At 44.6% G+C, this 25696-nt stretch overlaps 1 protein-coding gene across 1 annotated transcript in view; it reads left to right on the top strand.

Moving 5' to 3' along the window:
• Positions 1 to 25696, top strand: part of ISM1 (isthmin 1) — an 81003-nt gene that overhangs the window by 37155 nt on the left and 18152 nt on the right. Inside the window, exons 2-3 of the mRNA XM_007165263.2 lie at positions 12578 to 12817; positions 21807 to 22071. Coding sequence (XP_007165325.1) covers positions 12578 to 12817; positions 21807 to 22071 — 505 coding nt within the window. The remainder of the gene's footprint in view (positions 1 to 12577; positions 12818 to 21806; positions 22072 to 25696) is intronic.

Here is a 25696-nt window from a genome sequence, read left to right as displayed (position 1 = left end):
AAGAATATGTGGTGATTGTTAAAGATTCAGTAGACGGTGAGTTGTGGAATCATAATTAGAAGTATGGATCATTTTACTTCCTGACGCTGAACTCTTTCACTCCCAGAGAATTTCCCACTTTCTACCTGGCATTTTATATGTAAGCATTTCTTAACTTCCCCACTGGAGTCTGAAGTCCTTCAAGACAAAACCTTCTCCAAATATGACTTTCATAATGTTAAAAATGTCTCATATAAAGTGAATACATATCAAAGGTTTATTTAACTAATTAGTGAGGGAACTAGGGACATGCTAATTCTAGTTCAAAGCATGTGAGGAACAGATATTTATAAAATTAGTGGGGAAAATCATGACAAAGTAAATTTGCGAGTTAGAACCAAAACTGGTTAATGTCCTATAGGGCAATAAAACAGTAAACTTTGAGTTATGGTTTCTTTTTCTCCCAGTTTTATTGAAATGTAATTGATATATAACATTGCATAAGTTGCAGGTGTACAACATAATGATTTGATATATGATTTTTTTTAATTAATTAATTTATTTGGTTGTGCTGGGTCTTAGTTGCTGCATGTGGGCTCCTTAGTTGTGGCATGCGAACTCTTAGTTGCAGCATGCATGTGGGATCTAGTTCCCTGGCCAGGGATTGAACCCAGGCCCCCTGCATTGGGAGCGCAGAGTCTTAGCCACTGCGCCACCAGGGAAGTCCCGATATATGATATATTTTGAATGATTAGCACAGTACGTTTAATTAACATCCATCACTTCACATACTTTCAATTTTTTTCCCTTGTGATGAGAACTTTTAATGAGTTATTTTTTCTACCAGACCAAAAAAAAAAAAATTTATATGTCTACAGGGTGAAAATCTCCAAGTTAGCATGTAACTTTTAGCCTAGGCCCTAAGCAATAGTAAACAATAAGTGAAACAAAGGTCCATTCTCCTAGAAAAGTAGGACAGGCCTGTCATACTATGCCCTGCTATGAACTAATCAACTTGCAATCATCCTTTTGCTTTATTTCCAAGTTTTGGATCATTTCTCTTAACAAGGTATATGCTGTTCAACTGTCTCATCCCAGCAAGGCACCTGGCACAAAGTGTTGTGTTGGTCAAAACATCCGTTTGGTTTTTTCCATAAGATGGCTCTGGTACCGTTTAGTTGTCTTTAACTTCATTCGAAACAATTTTGTTAGATTGTATTGTGACAGCTGTCATATTAGCGTGCATTTAAAAAAAAACTTACCAGAAGTGGTGAATTTTTGTGTAGCCATTTTAATATTGAAGATGGGAAAAAAAGCAACATTTTCGGCATATTATGCTTTATTATTTCAAGAAAGGTAAAAACGCAACTGAAACACAAAAAAAAGATTTGTGCAGTGTATGGAGAAGGTGCTGTGACTGATCAAACATGTCAAAAGTGGTTTGCGAAGTTTCGTGCTAGAGATTTCTCGCTGGACGAGGCTCCATGGTCAGGTAGACCAGTTGAAGTTGATAGAGATCAAATTGAGACATTAATTGAGAACAATCAACGTTACACCACGCAGGAGCTAGCCGACATACTCAAAATATCCAAATCAAGAGTTAAAAATCATTTGCGCCAGCTTGGTTATGTTCATCGCTTTGATGTTTGGGTTCCACATAAGTTAAGCGAAAAAAACCTTCTTGACCGTATTTCCGCATGCAATTCTCTACTGAAACATAACGAAAACGTTCCGTTTTTAAAACAAATTGTGATAGGCGATGAAAAGCGGATACTGTACAATAATGTGGAATGGAAGAGATCGTGGGGCAAGCAAAATGAACTACCATCAACCACACCAAAGGCCAGTCCTCATCCAAAGAAGGTGATGTTGTATATATGGTGGGATTGGAAGGAAGTCCTCTATTATGAGCTCCTTCCAGAAAACCAAACGATTAATTCCAACAAGTACTGCTTCCAATTAGACCAACTGAAAGCAGCACTTGATGAAAAGCGTCCGGAATTAGTCAACAGAAAACACATAATCTTCCATCAGGATAACGCAAGACCGCATGTTTCTTTGATGACCAGGCAAAAACTGTTACAGCTTGGCTGGGAAGTTCTGATTCATCTGCCATATTCACCGGACATTGCACCTTCAGTTTACATTTATTTAGGTCTTTACAAAATTCTTTTAATGGAAAAAAATTCAATTCCCTGGAAGACTGTAAAAGGCACCTGGAACAGTTCTTTGCTCAAAAAGATAAAAAGTTTTGGGAAGATGGAATTATGAAGTTGCCTGAAAAATGGCAGAAGGTAGTGGAACAAAACAGTGAATACGTTGTTCAATAATGTCCTTGGTGAAAATGAAGAACGTGTCTTTTATTTTTACTTAAAAACTGAAGGAACTTTTTGGCCAACCCATAGATGCCCAGAAAGTGTTTGTTGAGTGAATCTATAAACAGAACAAAACTCCATCCATTTATAGAGAAAGATTAGCCAAGCTAAGTCCAGGGCCCACAACCACATCAGCTGCCAGCTTTCCAAGCAGGGATCAAACAGTTTCCCTGGAGGAGAACAGAACAGGAGTCCAAATAAAAACAATCTGTACGGACAGGTGGGAAAGGGAACCGGTCCTGGTGGTGTACAGCTTTCTCTTCACCCCAGGCTATAGTTGGTCTATGATGGCTCTATAATTGTTTTATAGTGTCAGTAGGGTTTCCCTAATAAATGAGCATTACTAGTTTCTGAGAGCCAACAAAGCCATACAGGTGCATCATGAATGTGTGAGGGAGAATTGTTAAGTCTCAGCTCCGAATCTTTGAAACACTGACCTTGGAGCTGTTAACAGAGCAGCACATGTAAATGATGGAAGCAGTAGGCAGGGGGATGTTTTCCAACAGATTTGACCCAGCTTTGAGTCAGCAGGTAGAAGGATGGGAGAAAGAAGGAAGAGTGCTCGACATTGAAGATAGTATTTGCACTTCATGCATTTAGAACCATCACATTTTTGTTTAACTTCCCCACCCTCAGTTTGATGTTTTTAGCATTTGGTATCAGGTTTTTTTCTTTATTTGTTTGAAAACATTTTCTCCAGGACAAGTGTCTCTTGAGGCTTCCATTCCTAGGAGGTCAGAACTAGATGGATTGAGAGGTTTTCTCTAGTTCCCATCCTATGTCGCCACACCCATTTTACAGAAGAAATAACTGAGGTCCTGTTATCAGTTAGCTTTTGCTAACTGATATCAGTTAGCTTTTGCCATGTAACAAACCACTCTGAATTCATTAGCTTAAAAGCACAAATGTTTATCATTTCTCACGATTCCATGGGTCAGCTGGGTGGCTTTCCTAGTCTGGACCGGCTCAGCTGGGGCCAGATGGTCTAGGATGGTCTCCATTTGAGTGACTGGTCATTGGCAGGCTGTTCAGTCCGGGGTAGATTGTCTCTGTTCCACATGTCTGTCCTCATCCCACAGGCTAGCCCAGACCTTGAGATTGAAAAGAGCAATAAAAAAAAAATTAAAAAAAAAAAAAGCAAGCTCCAAGACACACTTATCTCTGCTTATCCATCAGCCAAAGTAAGTCACATGACCAGATGCAAAGGCAGTGTAGGAGACAACTACCCAATGCATAGATATTTACAGAAAGAGAATCTGTGGACGTTTTTACAAACCCTACCAATCTAGGTGCAAAGGTACAGGAACTTGCCTAAGCTTATAAAACTAGGTAGGGGCAATGCTGAGACATAGACCAGGCCTCATACCTCCTAGCCTAGGACCCTTCCTCAACACCATGAGCCCTTCTCTAGGATTCCAAGGTTAAGGTCCAGTTCCCTTTAAAACCTAGTTTAGAGGTACTTGGAGCAGAAAGATTGGTGGTAGGTTTCAGTGATGGGTCTTAACTTTGGGTGTTGAGAGAAATTCATCTTCTTAATTAAAACAATAAGCTGGGCAAGGGTCCCCAAGGCCACCACTCCCCCCCACCCCAGGCCAGTCTGAACTCTGCCAGTCTTTGCCCTTCAACTTGCTTTCCAGGTTCTGCCTCGTGACAGCGGACGCCAGCCTTGACTTGGCCTTGGGTGCCCCCCAGGCCATGTGTAGAGGCGCAGAATCACTGCAGGGGGCATTCACCTTCGGGGTCTCCTTGTCCTGGGAGACAAGGAGAGTCCCCAGGAGTCCTCCAAGGGAGGAGACAAGGAGTCCTCCAAGGGAGGACTTAGATAGTTGGGCCATTTAGGCACGCTAATAATTTGGTACCTCTTCAAACTGGGCCCCAGAAAAGGACCTGGATAGCTACCGCTCTGTTTTTTCCTTCCCAGATATGGAGAAAGCACAATTTGAAAAATCCACAGTAATCCACGCTCATTAAATATTTGCTCAAAGTTTGACTTAGAGGGGAGGCTGAGCTCCACGTGACTGAAGCCCCCTGGTGGCCACCCTTGACCTGTTCCTTATAGCCCTGAGCAAGTTAGTGCTGCCCTCAAATTCAAATACCCCTCTCAGCAGACAAAATCTTCCCTCAGCTTACTGGGGAGCAGGTTTGTCTCACACCCCAAGAGAATTTATACAAGCGTCCCTTCTAGGCAGTTCCACCATTTGCCCGGAGAAGGAGTCTGGAAAATATAATTTCTCCATCCCCCTCCGTTGGCAGAGATGGTTTAGATGATGGCTGAAGGTTTCTTTAGCCAAATTGGCTTTCCAGCCTTGAACTCTACTTCTCACATGTTTTCTTAGACTTAAAAGAATAATTTGTGTCTCGTTTCTGTTCATTCTTTAGCCTAACAGGACATAAAGGAAATGGGGCCTGGGTGGTTCTCACTCTGTTTTCTTGGCCAGCAGTGGAGAAAGTACAACTTGAAAAATCACCAATAATCCGCACATTTTCAAGATCAAAGCTGTTTACAGAAGTATCCGAGACGAGCTAGTGGGGCGTTGACTTCCATTTTGTCAGCCGGCCCCAAGAGACTTCGATCAAGAAGGAAGCACAGGGGTGGGAGACCCACACCAGCGGCCCCTTCCCCTGTGGAGCCAGCTCCCTGCCCAAGTGCAAGGAGTCGGCCATTCTTCATTCCTTCCAAAGCATCGCCTGAGATCATAAGCAAGGTCACTCCCAAGCCCTAGAGTAAACAGCCTTCTGATACATTCTGCCCCCATAACAGAAGATTCCTCAGCTATTAGTCAGACTTTCAACAGAGGGCTCCATTCCCAACCAAGATGAAACACTCCTGCATTCTTGAAACACGATGTGCCTATGTCACTAGCTGCCAGGATTGTCTTCAGGATCCGACAGCAAAGATTGAAGCACAATTCTGGCCACTTCCCTCTGCCAGGAATTTGTATTTTCCTGCAAAGGGGCATTGCATGTTCATGCTTGCCATAAAATAGAGCCACGGATATTTGCTCTGTTCCTGCTGCCTGAAGGGGTGTGATTACCATCACACACCGGTAGAGAGAAAAGAAGGTAGCTGACCTCACCATCGGTGTGTTCAACAGTGCGGGGACCTCCCCATGGATCCTGGTTCCTCCTCTCCAACACTGCACTGAATAAGCCTCCACCACCCCTGCGTCCGTTCCTGTGATCACCATCTCTCTGCCATCTTCCCAAGCCCTAAGAACGAGCGCACCCCCTGAGAAAGCAGGTTTTCCCGTCTGAAATTCACATTGTTCATTCTCCTGGTTTTCTCTTCCTGGGAGCGCTTGCTCCCTAGCCATGTGTAAAGATAATCAGAGTACCCTTTTATTCTTTTTTTCTCCCCAAACAGGGAAATTTTTGCTCTTCCCTTTGAAATACCACCCATGGCATCCTTGAACCTATTTTTAGACGTGTGGAAATATTCCAGACAAAAATCGATGCCCGACACAGATAAAGCCCCAAGTGTGTTTACCGTGGGGAGAAGAATATCGAGTGTTTTAATGTGGAAGGAGTGTGGCCATATGCCTGGGTGCAGCATGGCTGCCTTTAATCTGGAAAAAGGAAACAAGCATTGTCGATAATAATATGCAGATGTCCAGCCCCAAATGAGGACATATTGCTAATTAGCTATATTGTTAATATATTTTAAGGAGAGAGGCTGCAGTGACGTTAATTATAATCTTTGTTGTTTGTTGTTCAAAGTCTATGAGACCAAAAGCATTGCTAATAATATCTTCTTTAATATCCTCAATAGAAGATTCTTGGATTTTTTTTTTCTTTAGAATCCCACATAAAAGCCACATTAGGGGTAATGAGGCCTGTAGCCTGAGCCTAATTAAAACAAAACCTAACTAGGCCCGTGGCCATCATTATCATCAACTAGTACTTATTGGGTGCCCCCCGAGCTTGTGGAATTGGAGGGTGTGGGGTTTGAGATTGTAGATACGGCCTGTTCTTTGCCCTCCAGAAATTTGCCATCCCTTCTGCCTCCAAGAAGTCTGCCTTGTTGTGTTAATCTGGGAGTAGTTACCACAGCCTTAAAAAAAAAAAAAAGCACTAAAACTGTCCAAGCCAGCCACAATTTGGTACTAGCTTGTGCCTCTTCTGGAGGTTCTGGAAGTGGTCACATCAGCCCGGTTTTTCATACTCCAGCCTTTGGTTAATGTTTGCGGAACAGGGCAGGTGGCTGGCTGCAGACTTGGGACAATGACGCTTAGCACGCTTCTTCCACAGGTGGACCCATCGCCCGTTTTCACACCTTGATTGTCCCCCTCGAGCTGATCACACTAATTTCCCCTGTGACTTGGTTCTCCCAAGAACCCCTCCCTCTCTCTCGCTCCTATGTCAAATGACCAGCTGGCAACTCTGTCCACTGTGACCATGCTGACCTTGATGTGGCCGTGGTGGTCCACCTTGGTCACAAGGACAGCCAAAATGAGCGAGTCCACTCCGCAGGGGCTAAGGGCATTTGCTGGGCATCCTTGGTCTTGGGCCAGGGATGTCCTGGGGAGAAAGGACATGAATGACAAAGTGCCTGGGCTTGTTATCTTAGAAACTGTACCCGGTCTGCAGATGAGAGGTTTTCTCTTCTCAGCTCATCTTCACAGAGCTTTCCCAGGGGCATCCAGGGCCAGCCGATGAGAGCCAGGGAGGCAATCCCCACACATAAAGCTTAGCAAGCCTCCAAATGACCCAGAGAATGCCACTGGGGAAGTGGGGACCTAATGGAAAAGTCACAGTACACTAGGATAGAAAGCTTTCTGACTGAAGGCTGGTGGGTCCAGACGTCTGGGTTTAGGCCTAGCATTTGTATTATTTACTCAGTGATCACTTTACTAAGACAGCAGACTGGCACTGAGCCTAACACCCACTCCATTCCAGCTCTGATAGCCTTTGGGCCTCTGCGCCAGGCCCTGGGAGGTCTCAGGGAGTCTGCACCCACCTTATCCTTTGCCAGGATCGCAGTGTTCACTGGCCCATCTCCCCCTCTGCTCTGTGCTCTTCACCTGCTTCACGGGCTTCATTTTACCTGTGTTTTTCAATCTCAGTTCAAACTTTATTTCCTTAGACAAAACTCTACTTCTTTTTAATACAAAGGTTCAAAGTAAGGAGTTTTATAATCCCTACCTCGAATGGGGGTGATGGTTTTTCTGGCTTCCTCTCTTTTATGAGTATCATCATAGGCTCATGGAATGTCATAGATGCAATGTATGGCAGTCAACAACAACCTTTTTTTTTTTTTTTTTTTTTTTTTTTTTTTTAACAACAACCTTTTTGTTTTAACGCCCAAATTGTCTAATCCTGGTGCAGGGTGGGCCCTTCAATCTGGCTCCCGTCTTCTTTCAAGAGGACACCATTAATCACTGAAGTCCTCCTTGCTTTCTGACACAGCAAAATATCCCAAACTCCCCTTGACTTCCCTGCCCAAGCTCTGGAATCAGCCACTTGTCCAAGGAGCTCTGGATTCTTTGAGGGCAAAGTCCTTGAACTTTAATGATAGTATTTTTGGATAAATTAAAGGAAATATTACATTACCCAGTGAGTAATAGATTTGAGAAATGTAAGGTATAGATGCTGAAACAATAGAAGATTCTATACATATGCAGAGAAGGGGGTAGAGGGCAGATTTGGAAAAGGATATTATGAGAATTAGCAGCAGAGCTGAGCTGGCTGCCATTGTGAAGGTAATCGTGATGATTCACTATATGCCCTGTTGGTACCTCCTTCAGCTGAGGATGGTACCCAATCTTGAGTCACTTTGCTGAACAGGGCTTTTCCCTTTTTATTGGTGGTCATGGCTCTCAAATTAGAATCATACAGGGAACATTGCTACTAGGGCTGCAGTATTGTCAATACTACTGTTTGTATCAAGGGTACAAGAAGTTCAGAGGTGATCATTCCAGGACTAGTATGAAGGCTCTACCATGCTATCGGGGACCCCGGCTCCTCTATCTTTCCATTCAGCCACCTTTAGCGTATATCTTCAACCTCTTGCCAGTGGCATCATTTCACTTCCAACACTACTATCCACACTTCAGCCAGGAGAAAATGGAAGACAGAAAAGAGGCAAAAGGCAAACTGACTCTGCCTTCTGTCCAATAGTACCATCAGGCACCTTCCACTTACATCTCATTGGGTAGAACTGTGTCACATGGTCATCCCTAGCTGCAGTGAATGCTAGGACATGTAGTTTTAGCCAGGCACGTTGCCCCCTGAAATAAACACTGAGTAAAAAAAAAAAAGTGGGGAATGGATATTGGGGAGGAAACTGCAATATCTGCCACAATAATACTGCCATCTAAGGCAAAACACCAGGCTGCATGAGCATGGAGCCTATTTTATAATTGTATTATTATTGTTAACATTTTACAATATTATTACTTTATTCCTATTTTAAATAAGAATAAGTTGTAAAATAATGGAGGGGCAGGAGCTATGCCCAAAGATGGGGAGCATTAAGCAGCAGCTGGATAATTTGGCCACCATAGGTCACCTTCCTTAGCAGTGGAACACTGCATGCGTATAAACCCCTAACTAGCTTTAGTTCTTCTACCTCTCTTTATTAGTAGTCACAGCTCTCAGATTAGAGAGAACGTTGCTCCTGGAGCTGCAACATTGCCACAGATTGAAAGTCAACTCAAAGACACATTGTGGGTAAAGAAATATTTTCCCAAACTGAGCAGATGCCCTCATGTCACTTGAATTTAAACAAAATGAATCCTGCAGCACCTTGGAAAGAATGGTGATATTTCTTTTCTTCAATCCCTGGACTGCCCAAAGCTCACGTCTTCAGAGAAGAATGTCTGCTTTTCTGAATAACATACAAACTGTTTAAATCTTCATTTTGAGATCCACCCTTCCTGAGAATCTTTACTCTGCTAGACTAATTAAGTGGAACTCTTGGTGAGTGAGCTTGGTCCATCAACCAAGACCTCCAGTGGGGCCTCTACAAGGAAGCTGTACAGTGGGTCTTTGAGAAAGTATGAAGAAGAGGCATTTTCCTGCCTTGTTAGCAGACCCTGTCTACTGTCTCCCGCCCCAGATTTAAATTCTTGATTACCAAAATAATGGTTACTCCCTGAATCTGGTCATTGATTGAATAAAGTGGAGCTTCATTTTATATGATTCACTGTAAGGCCCCCTCCCCCTACCATAGAGCTTCCAGTTTCTGAACAGTTTGGGAGCATGCCACGGTTTGGAGGGAGCCAAGGTTTCCAGATAAATATGTTTTGGTAAAAATGCAAGAATAATTCAGATATTCAGAGATCGTGATTAGCATTTTTTATTTTTCCCATTCTCATCTTCCAAATGTTGTTTGAGGGGCTGGGGGATGAGGATCAGGGAAAGACGGAGAAATGCCACAGTTGTGTGCATAATTCAAGCCAAAACGTACTTTAGCCCCCGTCTTCGAGGCAGAGACACTTGAGGCCTGAATCGTCCAGCCCAGTTGCCCTAACTCTACATTTCTCTTTTCAAGTGTAGTCACAACCCACCCTGAGTTCTCTTGACCATCCTGCTGGGACAGCATGGGATCCTCCTTATTGTCTGCTTTGTTTTACATGGAGGATTATTGAGCCACAGAGAGTTTAAGGGGTTTTCTTGGTCCCTGTCTAAGCCAGGATCACTCTGGGGTGGTGTATCTCCTCTCAGGAAAAATTCCAGAGTCAGAGCAAAAAACCCATCAGATTCAGTCCTTGTTTTTTCAGCCATCTAAGTGAAATGCCAAATAAGCAGCACAGATACCTTTCCTATCTCTTCTTCTAAAATACAAGTTTTTCTGGAATTCCCTGGCAGTGCAGTGGTTGGGACTCTTCACTTCCACTGCAGGGGGCATGGGTTCAATCCATGGTTGGGGAACTAAGATCCCACATGCCATGCAGCGTGGTCAAAAAAAAAAGTACCAAATATAAAATAAAATATAAGTTTTCATAGTAGAAGGAGTACTTCATCACAGGGAAAAGGAAAAAGAGCTCCATTTTTAACACAGTTAAACAGTATGTCCCAGTTGCTACAATGAAGTGAGGGCTGGATTTGCAGGGGATCCCTCAAGCCATGGACAAGCAAATCCTGGGTCCCTTCTGAGACTTAGATTCCCAAAAACCTGTGCAAGAAATTCTCCATGAGAAGTCAACTGTCCTTACTAACACTGTTGAGGATCCAGGGAGAAAAACAAGGGAACAGTTGCATTCAGTTATCTTCCCCTGGGCTATGATAGAGAGGTCTTATGTTGAGGAAAGAATTATCATGTCTCTCTCTCTCTCTCTCTCCATGTGCTGGATAATACAATCTCAGCATAATACATTTGGCCTCTTTTGCACTGAGCAGTGCCTGGGGATGGCAGGGCAACTCCCCCTAGGACGATGTGCCAGGAGATGAAAACATGGCAGAAAGGTGACAGGAGAGGTGAACAAAGACACTGCCCCTGGCCACATCTCCTGAGCAAAGAGGCAGGGCAAGCAAAGACATGATGAAGAGCAGCCCGCTTCCCCTGCCGTAACTGCACATGTTAAAGAAGAGACAGCAGACATGCTTCTTTCTAACTCAGCCTCTTCTTGGCCTCTGCGAACATTCACAAACATGGTCTCTGCACAAGTGAGTTTATTCCTCGCAGTCCCATGTCTGTTTAAAGAGAGAAAAATCCATCCCCGCAGGTCAGCTCTCTAATAAGATCATTACCCACTGCATGTGTTTCATCCTCAGGCCATTCTTGACCTTGGGTACTCAGAGTCGGGAGTGTTCTGATACCAGGTGTAACCCCTTGACTGGGTCAAAGACACTGCTGTGAGAGGGGGCAGGGTGTGTGTGTGGAGGCAATGTGCTGGAATATTCACTCCAAAACCCCCAAACATGCCCAAGAATAACAAGAACATTAACCACTGACCCAAACACTGGTGAAATTCTATCTCCACATCTCCCTCCACCAGTAAACGTGAAAATGCTATCCCTGAAGGGATGGAGGAAACATCCAACAAGAGGTCCATGAAGAATGAGAGCAGAAGAAGGGCTGGTTTGAGAAAGAAGTCCAGCAACTACTACAGTCTTCAGTCACTGGAAAAAATTTCCCCTAGTGACAACTAAACACAGACATTTTTCGCTAGTTTGGAAAAACAACAGACTTGGACTTTTCTTTCCGGGATAAAGACATTCAATTTCAGAATGCCTTTTTGTCACTTTTTCTTGGCCTGTCTCCACCTCTTCATCCCCATCTTGGGTCGTTCTCCCTTCCTTCATTCCATCCCAGCCTCACTGCCCTTCTCTGTGTTTCTCAAATGAGACAAGCCATCCCTATCTCAGGACTGTCTTACTTGCTGTTCCCTCTGCTAGAATGTTCTTACCCCAGATAATTACAGGTGTTCAGGTTTCACTTCAGATGTCACCTTCTCAGGAAGGTCTTCCCCAGCTACCTATCTAATGTTGCCCTGACCACTCTCTGTCATTTTCTTCTTCCTTTTCTTCTTAGCAATCACCATTCTCTGACCTGATCTTACTTATGTGTGTATTTATTGTTTATTTCCCCCAACTAGACGTACTCTCTAAGAGAATAGGACCCGTGTCTGTCTTGTTCATGGCTTTCCTGTGCCTAGCATGTGGTTGACACTTGCTGATTGTGTGGATGAATGGATGGATAAATGGATGGAAGGATGGATGAGTAGATGAATGAAAGAACTGAAGGAAGGAGGAAGGAAAGTTAAATAGGTTAGTGAATGGATGGATGAAAAAATGGATGGATGGATGGATGGATGGATAGAAATAATCAATGATTTGGCTAAAGTATTTTACCCAGTGTGGTCAGATCATCTGCTGACCCACACCAAAGGAACAAACACTGGATACTGGGGCTGTAACTCAAGCCAGAGTGGTTAATCAATTGAAGCTGTGATAAGGAAACCATAATTTGATTCCAGTTCTAAATGAGCACCTAGTCTCCTTCAAATTAGCACTTTTTGTTGATATGCTTTGATGTTTGATTAATATCCCATCACACATTAGCCCTCAGAAAATTCCCAAGTAGCAGGCTAGGAAAATTTCCTGATGATTTAGCTTTTTGAAGACAGAAAAACTAAGCTATGGAAGGAAAACAAGTTGGGAATACCATCCTGGCTTAATTCCAGCCCCTGGAATTGTCCTTGTCCTGAATTTTTAAGGGTGGCATTTCTAAATCATGCTTCTCTTATTTATATGTTCATTTGCTTGTTTGTTTGTTTTAGAATAACCTCAACATGGAAAGTGCCTCAACATCGGAAACCAGCTCTCCTCTCTCCAAAGAAACATCAGGGGAGCATTCGGACCACCAGGCTGCACACCAACCATTCCCCAGACAGCAATTCCAGCAAGAGGCTGGGCCCCCTTCATTGCAAAGAGATGGCCCCAGATCCTTTCTCCTTGATCTACCAAACTTTCCAGATCTTTCCAAAGCTGATATCAATGGGCAGAATCCAAATATCCAGGTAATGCTTAGCAACTGAAAGGTGAAAGAAAATGAAACAGCCCATGTCTTTGTTTCCTGATCTGATTCCAAAGCAACTGCTGCCTTACCTCACTTTTCTCCTTGACCCCTTAATGAATCCTGCTGACAAGCATGTTATCTCTATAAGAGCAGTGTTGTATTTCATCTGTGTAACACCCTGGATTGTGAGATGCAGCATTATTTTATCAACCACTGAAAAAAGAAAACAGTGCTAATTAGAGTATGACACACCAATGATTATAAGATACTTCCTGATTTCAGAGCTGTTGAAATGTAAAAACAGGGACTTCCCTGCAGGCCCAGTGGTTAAGACTTCGCCTTCCAATACAGGGGGTGCGGGTTCAATCCCTGGTCAGGGAGCTAAGATCCCACATGCCTCACAGCCAAAAAAACAAAACATAAAACAGAAGCAATACTGTAACAAATTCAATAAAGACTTTAAAAATGGTCCACATCAAAAAAAAAAAAAAAAAAGAAATGTCAAAACAAAACAAAATAATATGCCCTGAAATTGATGAAATATGTTAGCTATAGGGAAAGGCCAGTCAGACACATGAGTAGATGAGGCAGATCATAGTGTGATTTCTAAGATGCTCAGGAAGACACGGTCTCTCAAATGCCTCTCTCGCTTGCCTTAGGCACCAGAAGTTCCTTTAGGCGCTGACAACACTTCAGCTGCTCTAAAGTGTAAATGACTGATAAAAAATTTTTGATAAGAGGAAAGGAGGTGATAACAGAAGTTCCTAGGAGAGAGAGGAATACATATCACTAAGATGGGATGGGGTGAAGCTGAAGGAAATGGGAGGTTAGGAAAGAGGTACCTGGAACTGAAAATAAGAACTCTCATCTGCACTGAAATAGCACAATTTACTTTACAGAGTAAAGGTGGATCCGATTTGACTCTCCCAATACCCGCATGGAGCCCACGTCATTCCTTCAATATTATCACTAATGCAACTGACTCTCAGGAAGTTCCCATTTGGTTTTCCCAAGGCCACATGGCTAGTAAACAGTAGTTGGGGCTCAAATCCAGTCTCTCAGGCTCCCAAAAATACTCACCCTACCATTTTGTGTTTCAAAAACAAAAACTCCTCATTTTGAATTTTGCTTGTGCCTCCCACTGTTTCTTCCCGGAGATGGTACCCATGGCGGCCGAGGGCACCTCGTCCCCCTGGGCAGCCTGGCGCTGTACAGCCCGAGTCCTCCAATGCCTGCTTCCATACTTTTAAGTTTATCCTCAACTCTTGTCATTGGAGGAAGGGCAGCTTGTCCTTATTCTTTCTCTGCATCAAATTCCAATTAGCTTCCATGGCAGAAAGTTCCTGAACCTGACCTTGGAACGATTGATCCATAATTAGGTTAGTGGTCTCTCTCGCAAGACTAACGCTGTCTGCGTGACACCCTTTTAGATCAGATTTCCTTGGCCAGAGTTGTTTTGCTCCTAACACCAGTGTTGTTGTGACTACTGAATGTCCCTGAGAATACACCTCAATGTCATGTTAGCTTCTGGGAAGTTAAGAAATGCAAGGTGTTCTCCCTCCAGGAAATGACGTAGGTGTAAAGATCCCGGCTACCACCCAAGACAGTGCCAAAAGGATTGTGGAGACAGAGGCAGAAAAAGCACTGCGTTCCATGGAGGACAGACCTGAATAGATGGGACATTTGGGAAGATTAGGGCAGGGCAGCGTTGAGGGTACATAAGTGAAAAATGTTTCAGAGGTCACTCTTTGACAACCCATGTGCTGAAATCACTGCATGGACCAATTAATATTTCCAATAGGTCTTGTACTGTTCTAATTGATTAATGGGGAAAACGGGCCTTTCAATCCATTGCCCTCTCTCTGGGAACTGGCCACATGGCTCTCTGATAAAGAACAAAGGATCCACTTGGGGGAGGTGCAGACTGGCAAAAAAAGGCACAGACATCTCCTTACTGTTGCTCAAAGAGGCTCCCCATCACGCCTTCATTGACAGGAAGTGATTTTTCCTTGTTGATAGATTTTACCATTCTAGGACTAAACCACCCTTATCCCAAGGATGCTTAGATCATGCCCACAACAATTTTAGGTTTGCTGTAGCTTGCATTCTTTTTTCAGAGATGGGAAATGTCGTTGTGGGGCTTAATGCTGAGCTATTAATGTAATCGATTTAAGAGTTACTAATATAAACTTACAAGAAAAGACCTGGATACAGGGAACTGGAAGGCTGCAGTCCCCTCATTAGAAATTTACTAAGCGCATGGAGCTCCACCTAGAACCGAATTTCTAACAAAATTTCTCAGGATCCCCTTTCTCTCTCCCAGATAAATCCACCCATCAGGAAGTCCTCAGACCCCACTTGGGCCTTTTTAAAACATTAACCTGACTGTCAGGGAAGAACAGTGGTGCAAAAGTGATTGGGATTCTCAGATCTGGGGAACCCAAATGACTTTTCCATAAAAAGAAAAGGGCAACCATGAAGCGATGGATTTGTGCACGAGCTCAGTAAAGCCCCCGAGCTCGCAATCCATTTTTCATCAGAATAAGCTGTGTTGTCTAGCCAGATGCGAAGTGAAGAGTGCTTTGGAACAGTTCCACTGGGCTTCCTGAGGGATGAGAGGGTGGTTGGAGTTTATGGGTGTGGAGAGACCTATAAGGTGAGACAAGGGAACAGAGGATAAGTGGAGGATGTGTTATGAGATCACCACACTTGAGACTCTCCAACAAAGCCTCTTGGACTTTTATAAAACGCAGCTTCCCCTTGTGCCGTCACAAAGGATGGCAGCAGAGATGGGACAAATGGAAATCATTCGTCCTTGTCCCCTCTGAGTCCACAGCCACCTGTTTGTATAGACTTCTAAGAGGTGCAAAGGAATCCCCACTTTGTCTTCACTCTGTCTCAGCACCGCCCCAGCACATACAAGTTGTTTGCCTCCAGGAGCTGCTTCGGAAAGGGATGCTTTGGAGCACAAGGCAGGAAGGGGACCAGGCCACTCCTATGAGGTCCCTGTATGTTTCTTGAGTTACCCTTTGGACAGAAGAAATCACTATACCTCCCAAGAGTATAGGTTCCCCCGTAGCTCCAAATATCAGGGTTTCTGGCAAAACGGACTCAAAACGAATGAGGCTCCAAGCCAGATGCCATCAGAATCAAAGACCAGGCCAGTGCTGTCCTGTTGCCCGCCGGCCAGTTGGTTCATCCCATTTCTGCCTTGCACAAGCCCTGTGTCTGTTAACCTTCCACAGGCAGTCTTGGGGGGTAGGGCAGCCTATGTTTTATCGATCTGATGATGGAACACTGAACTGCATTCCTGTCCTTTCTCTTTCTGGAAGATTGTGAAAGGGGAGCGTCAGTGACTCAGAAAGATGCTCAAAGAAAGACTGACGCAGCTGCTACCCCTGGGAGCCCCAGCCCTAGGTCTGAGTGTGAGTGTGTGTGAGGGCATGTACATACACACAAACTCACACACACACACACACATGCAGCACTGGCCGCTGTAGCCTCATGCCCCACTGCACTTGAGTAAACCAGCTCCCCGGTGGTCCTTTAAAAGATGAGGTACTTTCTAAAAGAGGGTGATGATTTTCACGTTGTCAGCCCTCGCCCCTTCCTCAGAGCTCTGGTCTTTTGTTGAAATCCACTGGTTTGACACAGGGCCGATTCAGCCAAGCAGACAGTCCCACCGGTCACCCCGGGCCGTCCAAGCATTGTCTCTCCCTGGGGAGCGGACTGAAAACAGGTGAAGGCATATCAGTGGGTCGGCTTCCGCTGCCGGGGCCCCTGGCCTGGTCTCCCCCCATCCCCTGGCAACCTGCCCCTCACCCCCACCTAGCCAGCCCTCACTGGAGCCGGGAGCTGCCCAGGAATCTGATACCCCTCTCTCTGAACTTCCCCCAGCCACCCTGTGTCTGCAAGCATTTCCCACGCTCCAAGGCTGGGGTCTGCTGTCGCCCCCCTGCCAAACCGCCCACACCTTTCCAAAGTGACAATGCTGAGCTCTTGGGCCTCTTGACTTTTAGGAAGGGAAATCCTTTAAAAAGCCCAGCTTTTTAGAGCTTGTTTTTTTTTTAAACCCCTGAAGCCAGGTGGCCTCTGTCCCAAGTGGATTGGGCTCTCCATTTGAAGACTGGCTTCAGGCTGTGGAAGTGAGTGAGGGGGGAAAAAAAAAAAACAATGCACAAAAGAGAAAGAAATAGCCTCCAACTCCTGAACCCAATCTCCATATTAAATTTAAAACAAAACTAGAAGTTGGGGGTTTTGGCAACGAATAAATAAATAAATAAATCACTCAGGAAAGAAAGTAAATCTCCCAGGAGAAGTTCAACTTGAACTTCGGTATCCTTGGCTAAGTTTCTGGTCTGCAGCTGATGGTCAGATAGCAAAGACAAAAGTCTCTAAAATAAACTCATTATTAGGCTCACTGCATCAATTCATGACCACAGTGGCTATTCACCACCAAATAGTTCTCTTTTCTGGGTCAATCTGAGATCTGTATTCATTTCAACCAATGTATTTATTTCTTTTCTTCCATTGAGGGAGACTCAAAAATAGTCATCTAAAGACCTTTTTTTTCCCCTCGCACAGACTTATTTACACGGCCGTAGACCTCTTGATACAATCAGATGAGTTGGCCAGGGCTGCAGGTGTTGTACGTGCTTCTACTTCTGATTTCCCCTCCTCCGTTTTTCCTAAAATCCTTTTGGAATGGCAGGCCTGGCCAAGTAAGAACCAAGAAATCTCTGTGCCCAAGAGATGGGCCCACACACTCCAGGGGACAAGCCGGTATTGTTCAGATTCTCATGGGGGCCCTGCAGTCCCTATCATGAGCTAAAGTACACCAACTTGCCCTTGGGCTCTGGTACCACTTTTTGTTGACCAGGCTTGGCCTCTATGGCTGCATGCAGGTTACTCAACCTCTCTATGCCTCAGTTTCCTTGTCTATACAATGGGAATGATAACACAACCTGTGAGTAGTACCTCTGCAGTACAATACTCTGTAGTAGTAGGGCTGTTGTGAGGATTACATGAAATCCTCCATGTGAAGCACTCAGCACAGAGACAGGAATATGGGAAGGTTCCCCAGACTGGTGGATGCTGGTTGGTGATGTCAGTGAGCGTGAAGATGACAGAGGAAACGTATAAAATAATTAAGAATCAGGAGTTTTGAGTCCAGCTCTCCACCTTCCTTGCTGTTCACCTCAGGAACGTGAATTCTCTAGGGCAGTTTCTATGCCTGAAATGTGGGTTTAACTTGTGTAGAACAAGCAATGATATTTGAACGAGCACGCTGCAAATCTCAAAGCATTAACCACACTTACTGGAGCTGCCAGAGTTGTTTTTAGAGCATCATTGGGTCTGAGAGGGAGGGATTATATATCTTCCTAGTCCTTTGTGTTCTTTCTTCGGCAATTGTCAAGGAAGAAGGGGTACATAATCAGGGGTCTAACCCTTTGCTGGACACTGTCGTCCTGTCCCCGGATGATCTGTGCTTTTGAGGAATCATTTCACCTCCCAGGCCTCATTTTCCTCTCTGGGAAATAAATACAAACCCAAATCTGCCTAGTCACCATAGCTCTCAAGGCTTAGAGGACCAAGTTAGAAGCTTCTAGAAGATTCTCCTGAGTTCAGAAGGTCAAGGCTTCTGTATTCCCAGTGTCATTAGTTTGTTAATCAGTTAGACTAAGAATTGTGTTAGTTTCCCAGTGGAAAGTGCTTTTCAGAGCAAGAGTAAAGAGTTTGTTTCTAATAAATGTTTAAACTCTCAAGAGGAAGAAAGAAACAGGTAATATTGCAAAGGATTTTATCCTCCTTTCCTAATTTTGGATGGAACTCTCCAAATTGGCACCTATTCTAGACTCTCTTTCTTAGAGCTGACAAGATTCTGCCAGAAGTTGGAGTTGGGTCTTTTGGAAAAGTCCTCTTTCTTTTACTATCTTGATTCATGGTACAGAAAAGTCCAGAAGAAACCAATGTACTAAAGATGCTTCAATTCTGTGTATTAAGGATGCAAAAGCATGGTAAGATCTATCAGCTTGGAAATCTGCTGTGCTCACTACCACACCTTCAGCTCATCACACCTATTATTGTTCAAGACATTTTTAGGAACAGATTCTTTGATGCTAAAGAACATGTAAATATAATAAGAGCAACAGGAAACATAAAACTAATCCGCACCATTCGAGAAGTCATGATCGTGCTCATTAAGTCTTTTTAATTGGATGCCTATGAAATTTCAGGCTCAAGATTACATTTCTTCATTTGATGTCTGTATGAGGTTTCCATATTCTTAACTGCAGGGAAGGGTGGATCCTAAGGTTTGTGTGTTTTTTGTTTTCTTTTTTTTTTTTTTAATTCAGTTGGAGCAGTGGCTAAAAATGAAAGGGGAAAAAGAAACCTCTAAACTGATGAGATTTAGTCATCAATATAGTTTTTGGAGTAAATTCATATTTTGCTACTCATTGCCTGGCCAGGCAACAAATCTATTTTGTTTGGATCTGAGCAGTAGTTTGCGGGGGGAAAAAAATCATACTGACGGTAATAGCTTAAAACATGAAATTGTTTTGATTCCCAGCTTGGAGAAATTGCAGGGCACGTTTTGTTTAGGCAATCCCTTTGACTCCAGTCTGGAAACAAATGGAATACCAAAACTGTCCAGCCCATTCCCCCTTATCTCCTACCCAGAGTCTGATTTCATTACCATAATTGCAGGCTTGCCTGGCTCTTGGCAGCTTCTCCCCTCCAAAACCCTTAATAGCCTTGCAGACGATTGTTGCGGCTCAGTTGTTCTGTCTGCAGGCACAGGAGGCCTGGACTGCTGAGGAGAAAGGTTATGTCTTCAAAGGCTCGGCATCACCGCGTCACTGCCCAGCTCGGGTCTGCGCAGCCCAGCTGTGTGTTTCTTCTGCATTGCCCTTACAGCGCTGCGTGTGGGTCCAGGTCCCCACCCCTTTCCAACAACCATCCCTCCAGCAAACAGCAATGATACAAGGCAAATGATGTAATTCATTCTTTTCTTTTTTCCTTTTCGGGGATTACTAAATGTTCCATAATTATTTACAAATATGCAAGGGATGCTTATGAGACTGGGGTAATGGTGGTGGCATGGAAGCAAGCCAGTGGTGCCCTTCTAGGCATCCCACACCAGAGGAAGAGATGCACTCGGCCTGCCACGGCCCAAGTATACTCCGGGACGGAAGGCCACACCCTTAACTTTGTGTCTGGGCCACACCCTTAACTTTGTGTCTGGACCACACAAGGCCACAGCCGAGGCCCACCATGAGCTGGGCAACTTCTTTTCAATGTCAAAGCAAGTAGAATTCAAACCTTACCATTCCTAAAACAAAAGGAAGGGTCTGTTTGTCTCAGGGATTGGCACGACCTGGTGCAATGTGGCAGAGTGTGTCAGCAAATCTCTCAGATGTCCGGTTAGGGCAAAACTGGAAAAGCATCTGCCCAGTACATCTTGCGCTGATTACTTGGAGCGCATGTTTCTGATTCATTTGCACATAACTTATCCAGGGGGTGTTGCAAGAGCTATGCGATGGCCAAAGGAACCCAAGGAGTCTTTTATTATGTTTTTTAAACAAGTTTCTCTATGTTGATTGTCTCTCGGAGCCAAGAAGCTGCATTCTTTCAGCCCCGTGACTTCCAAACTAGGCTCCATAAATCCAAGAGCAAGTTCTGACCTTGACTCTGGGACTATCTGCTCTGACCCTGAGGGTCAGTTAAGGAGTACGTGCTGGGTCTGGACTAGGGGATGAGTGAAACTCACAGCTGTGACATCCTGGACCTTGAGGACCTTGTGCTCACATCTCTACACGACTTGTGGCATCCAGTCCCACCAGCATCAGTGGCCTCTTTGCTCACTTGGTCACAGGAGGGGACACTACCTCGGTGACTGACTTTTGGAGAGGCAGTATGGCAAAGTCGGTAAGAGCATGGGCTCTGGAGCTAGACTACCCATGGCTGCCAGTTACTAGCTGTGTGACCTTAGGCAAGTTGTTAACTTCTCTGTGTGCCAGTTTCCCTGTCTATAAGAAGCTGTCTAGCAACCACTCCAAAACTTAATAGCTTAAAGCAACAACCACTGGATTGCTCATGGTCCAGTGGGTCAGGAGCTTGAGCAGGGCTCAGCCAGGATAACTCGTCTCTGTTCCACGTGGTATCAGCTAGGGTGACCCAGCTGGGCTGGAGGATCCAAAATGGCCCCCCACACAAGACCAGGGCCTCAGAGCTGGCTGGTGACTGAGAGGACTCTTTGATCTCCTCTGTGTGCCCTGCCTCTTCACATGGTGGCTCTGGGAGCAGTGGTCTAGGCTGGGCTTCTGTACGTAATGGTAGGAACATTCCAAGAGAATGAAAATGGAAATTTCAAGACCTGGTAAGGCTTGTCACATTGTCACACCTAACACATTCTACTGGATACAGTGAGTCACAAGGCCAGCCCAGACTGAAAGGGAGGGGAAACAAACTCCACCTCTTGATGAGAGGGGTGGCACACACATACCAGAATGGGAGGAATTGCTGGGGACATCTTTGGAGATCAGCAGCCATAGAGGGCCAATCAATAGAACCAACTTTATAAGGCTGTTCTGAGGATTAAATAAATTAATATATGTAGAGCCTTTAAAACAGTCCCTGGTGCAGAGTTAGTACTCAGCAAGTGTTCAGTTTTATTATAATTATTCTTGTGCCACTTCAAGAACATACACGGTACGTGTTTACTCCTTGAGTTAAAGACTTCCCAGCAACATAGTCGTCAGTAAATCAGGGACCCTAGTGATGCATTGCTTCCTCCCAACCCGAGGCCCATGTGCATCAGTTCCTTTGGGCGTCCCTGGAGGTTTTCCATTCTGTGTCACCGTGCAGCCTCACCTTTCCTTTGTGAGGGATGCACATTTCCCTCCGTCCTCTCAGATTGTCTTCCAAGGGTCACCCGGCTTAGAGGCTGTTGACTCCTCATTGACCCTGGCCTGTTCTGAATTCTTCAGGTCACCATAGAGGTGGTGGACGGTCCTGACTCTGAAGCAGATAAAGATCAGCATCCGGAGAATAAGCCCAGCTGGTCAGTCCCATCCCCCGACTGGCGGGCCTGGTGGCAGAGGTCCTTGTCCTTGGCAAGGGCCAACGGCGGGGACCAGGACTACAAGTACGACAGTACCTCAGACGACAGCAACTTCCTCAACCCCCCTGGGGGGTGGGACCGTCCGGCCCCAGGCCACCGGACTTTTGAATCCACAGAGCAGCCAGAATATGGTGAGTCTACCACCCAGTAATATAAAATTGGTGGGGAGAATAAATGAGACGATGAGGCCCAGCGGACGTGGAGCCAAACAAAACTCCGTTTACAGTGTGTGGCTTTGGGTCTTCAATGAGGCAGACCTCATATAGACTCTGTCCGCTCTGTCCACAGAATCCCCGAGAGGCCCCCAAAGCCACATTTTTCTAGAAAGACTATAATTTTAAAATAATACCAATTATCCTAGGAGAGAATTTTTTTTTTCAGTTAGGGGTCTTAGAGGTTCTGCCTTATTTTTCCCAAAAATTTTCTTTTCTTTTTTCCCAAAATGACAAAATCACCGAGTTCACTTCCTCATATGTTTGACTGTAAAAATTCATACTAAAAATCAATTTAGTAAAAGAGATGTACCCCGCTGTCTCCTTTGACCAGGCAACTGTGTTATGTTTATCGTAGGCAGTGGAGTGGCCCTTGGAAAACCTCATGGACATGTATGTCACGAGTTGTCAAAGCAAGGCCTCCGCACCAATAAATTTCAGGACCCCAAATTGGGACTTATAGTTTCCCCTGCTTTTAGAGTAGGATAGCTGAGATAACAAGCAATTTCTAAGTTCAATGACTTAAAATAATGAAAGTTCATTTCTCACTTAAGCTGAGATGGGAGACAGGGTCGGGGGAATTCTGCTCCACTCAGTCATTCAGGGACCCAGGCTCCTTCCATCTTGAAGCTCCACCAACTGTGAGGGCCTGCAAATTATCCACTGGATGCTCTGCATCTCATTGGCAGACAGTAGAGAGATAGAGCCTAGAAAAGGCACACACGATCTTAACCCCCTCAGCCTGGAGATGACACACATCACATCTTCTCAAATTCTATCGGCAAGACCTCATCATACGGCCCCACGTAGATGCAAGGGAGGCTGGGAAATGTTTTCTGTGTGTCCTAGATGAAGAGGAAACAGATTCAGAAAGCATCTGGCCAGGCTTCATGAGGAATCAGGCAGTGTGCCTTGTGTTATAATAAGAGTATTTGGTATCTTACAAATGCATCCACCATCGTGATGTTCTTGTGGTTCAGCCTCAGCAGACTTAAGCGAACACTCTATGAGGATGACTTGTCTAGCACCATTTGCATTCTCACCCTTACCCCCATTTTTCAGCAAAAATACCAGTTGTATATTGGAGAGTCGTTTCTACCTGCTAATAGATGATCCTAGGCAACTTCCAAAAGAGTAAGACTATTTTTTTCCCAGCCACATCATTTAGTTCTTCAACTGACATTGAACATGTCTGATGCCTATCACTGTGCTAGGTGGTGGGAATCCAAAAATGATTAAGACACAGTCCTTCCCTAAAAAGCATCTCATCTATCTATGGACAAAAGGAGAAAAGTTAACTGATAGAGCAAAGGGTGCCACAGCAGAGATATACATCAAATGCTAGGGGAGCAGAAAGAGAGCTCCCAGACCCCACCCAATCAGGAGGCTCATAAAACCTTCTCCTTTCCCAGAAGAAGTCCAATTTATTTTCCAAGACAAAGGATTGGGAACAGTAGCCAACCTTTCTACAGCACTTGCCTTTCACAGTTCCTCTTCAGAGCAGCTCTCACAGATTAGCTCATTTCATCAGCTCACTGAGGCAGGGACCCATTTTACAGATGAGGAAACTGAAGTCTGGAGAAGTTAAGCAACTTTGACCTCAAGGGTCAAGACCTAGGATCCATCTCAGACAGTCTGGGTCCAGAGTCTGTCCTCTTAACTACTATGTTATTCTGCCTCTCTGGAAAAATAAATAAATAGCACATCTTTTAGGACAGTAAAGTGTATCTAGAAAGGGACAGTTAGATTGGAAGATAGGAATGGGAGGAAAAGGCCAGGGTGGAACTGAACCTGGGTTCAGGACTAAAGCTGAACCTGTCTGCCCAGACCACATGGAACAAGGTCTCTCTGGGTGGGGCTCAGACCCTGGACCTCAGAATCCCTCCTTTGCCAATTAAAATTTAACACCCATCCTGGGCCCCAGCCCCTTCCCTATATACCAGTGGTTTTCCAGGTGTGGCTCCCAAGCCAGTTGATCAGCATCACCATGATAGAAATGCAAATTTTCAGACCCCACTCCAGGCCTACGGAATCAGACTCTCTGGGGTGGGTCTCAAAACTCTGTTTGAACAAGCCCTCCAGCAGGCTCTGATCTGGAACAGTGGGGCCCAAAGCACCAGTGTTTCTTAGTATGGTTGCTCATACTCACCTAGGCAATTTTTTTTAAATCCCGATGGCTGGACTTCTCTCTAGATCAATTATCTTGGGATCTCTGGGGGTGGGACCCAATCATCAGAGTTTTTTTAAAGCTCTGTGGGTGACTCCAATGTGCATTCCCCGTCAAGGGTCACTACTGTCCTTCTTCTGAATCAGAATGTGCAGGAGTGAGACCTGGGGTCTTTCTTGCCTTCTTTGTTTCTTTCTTTTTTCAACCAAGGTCAGCAGGTGATTCTCATGCTCACTAAAGTTTGAAGACCACCACTTAGAAACAACTTTTTCATCTAAAGCTTTCACAGAATATATTCTGCCAAATTTATGAACATTAAGAATACTCCCTCCGTTTCAGTCTTGAGGGTAGAATTTGCTTCTGCTGGGGCAGTTACTGTGGCTACCAGAGCCACCTTCACCCCAGCTTTCTAGATCTATAATACCTAGGGAGTGAGTGCCCTGCATCTGGATCTTACAGCATCCCTGGGTCATGGGGAAACTCCCATCTTTGATGATTTTAGAGTCTCTCTTAGTAACATCACCATCATTAGACTAGACATCAGGATTGCTACTTCATAAAGAAAATCTTGTCCCTTATGATACCTCTAAAGCAGTGCTTCTCAGACTTTTATGTGCACACAAATCACCTGGGATTCTTGGTAAAGGCAGCTTCTGAAGCTGTAAATGCCGGAAAGGGCCGGGAGCCCCGGTGAAGCTGACACTGCTGGCCCTCGGACCACACGCTTTTAGAAGCGAGACCGTAGGTGTGTAGCTCACACGCTACAGTAACTCAGTAGCATTTGCAACATGGATGAATAATTACTGCTTCTCAGTCTGACTCACAGGGAACATGTGATTTCCAGAATTCTTTACAGCATCAGATGAGCTAAGTCCTCTTTTATTTCAATCAACGAGAAAGTATAGAGCAATTTCTAAGTATTTATCCCTGTGTCGGGTGCTGTGGAGGATACAAGGAGAGAATATACAGCCCAGGAAGGTGAGGTCCATGCAGTGGCAAAGCAGTGCACATCACTGAACCTGAGGACTTGCTGCCTCGTCTGAGACCAGCTACAATTGCCACAGGAACTGGGCTTAGTGGAAGATGTTGATCTCAAATATTTGAAGGCAGGATTTTTAATAAGAATGTAAATGTCTGTGGCTAAAGAGTATTTCAAAAAATCCTAGATGAATAAGTAGAACGTAACAGCATCTTTAGAATAAATTATAAAATACACAACAGAAGATAGTTAGACCTAGTTTGTGATTGAGTCAGCTCAGCTTTGGACCGTATGTGTTTGAGATACTTAAGGTATCATCCAGGGCAAAGAAAGAGTCCAAATAAATATTTTTCTTTCACATAGTAGTATACCATTCCCCAGATTGCTCTGAATAACCT

Source organism: Balaenoptera acutorostrata, chromosome 15 (assembly GCF_949987535.1).
Source record: "Balaenoptera acutorostrata chromosome 15, mBalAcu1.1, whole genome shotgun sequence".
Lineage (NCBI taxonomy): Eukaryota > Metazoa > Chordata > Mammalia > Artiodactyla > Balaenopteridae > Balaenoptera > Balaenoptera acutorostrata.
The sequence above is the reverse complement of the archived record's forward strand: the minus strand, read 5'-3'. Positions and strand labels throughout refer to the sequence as shown.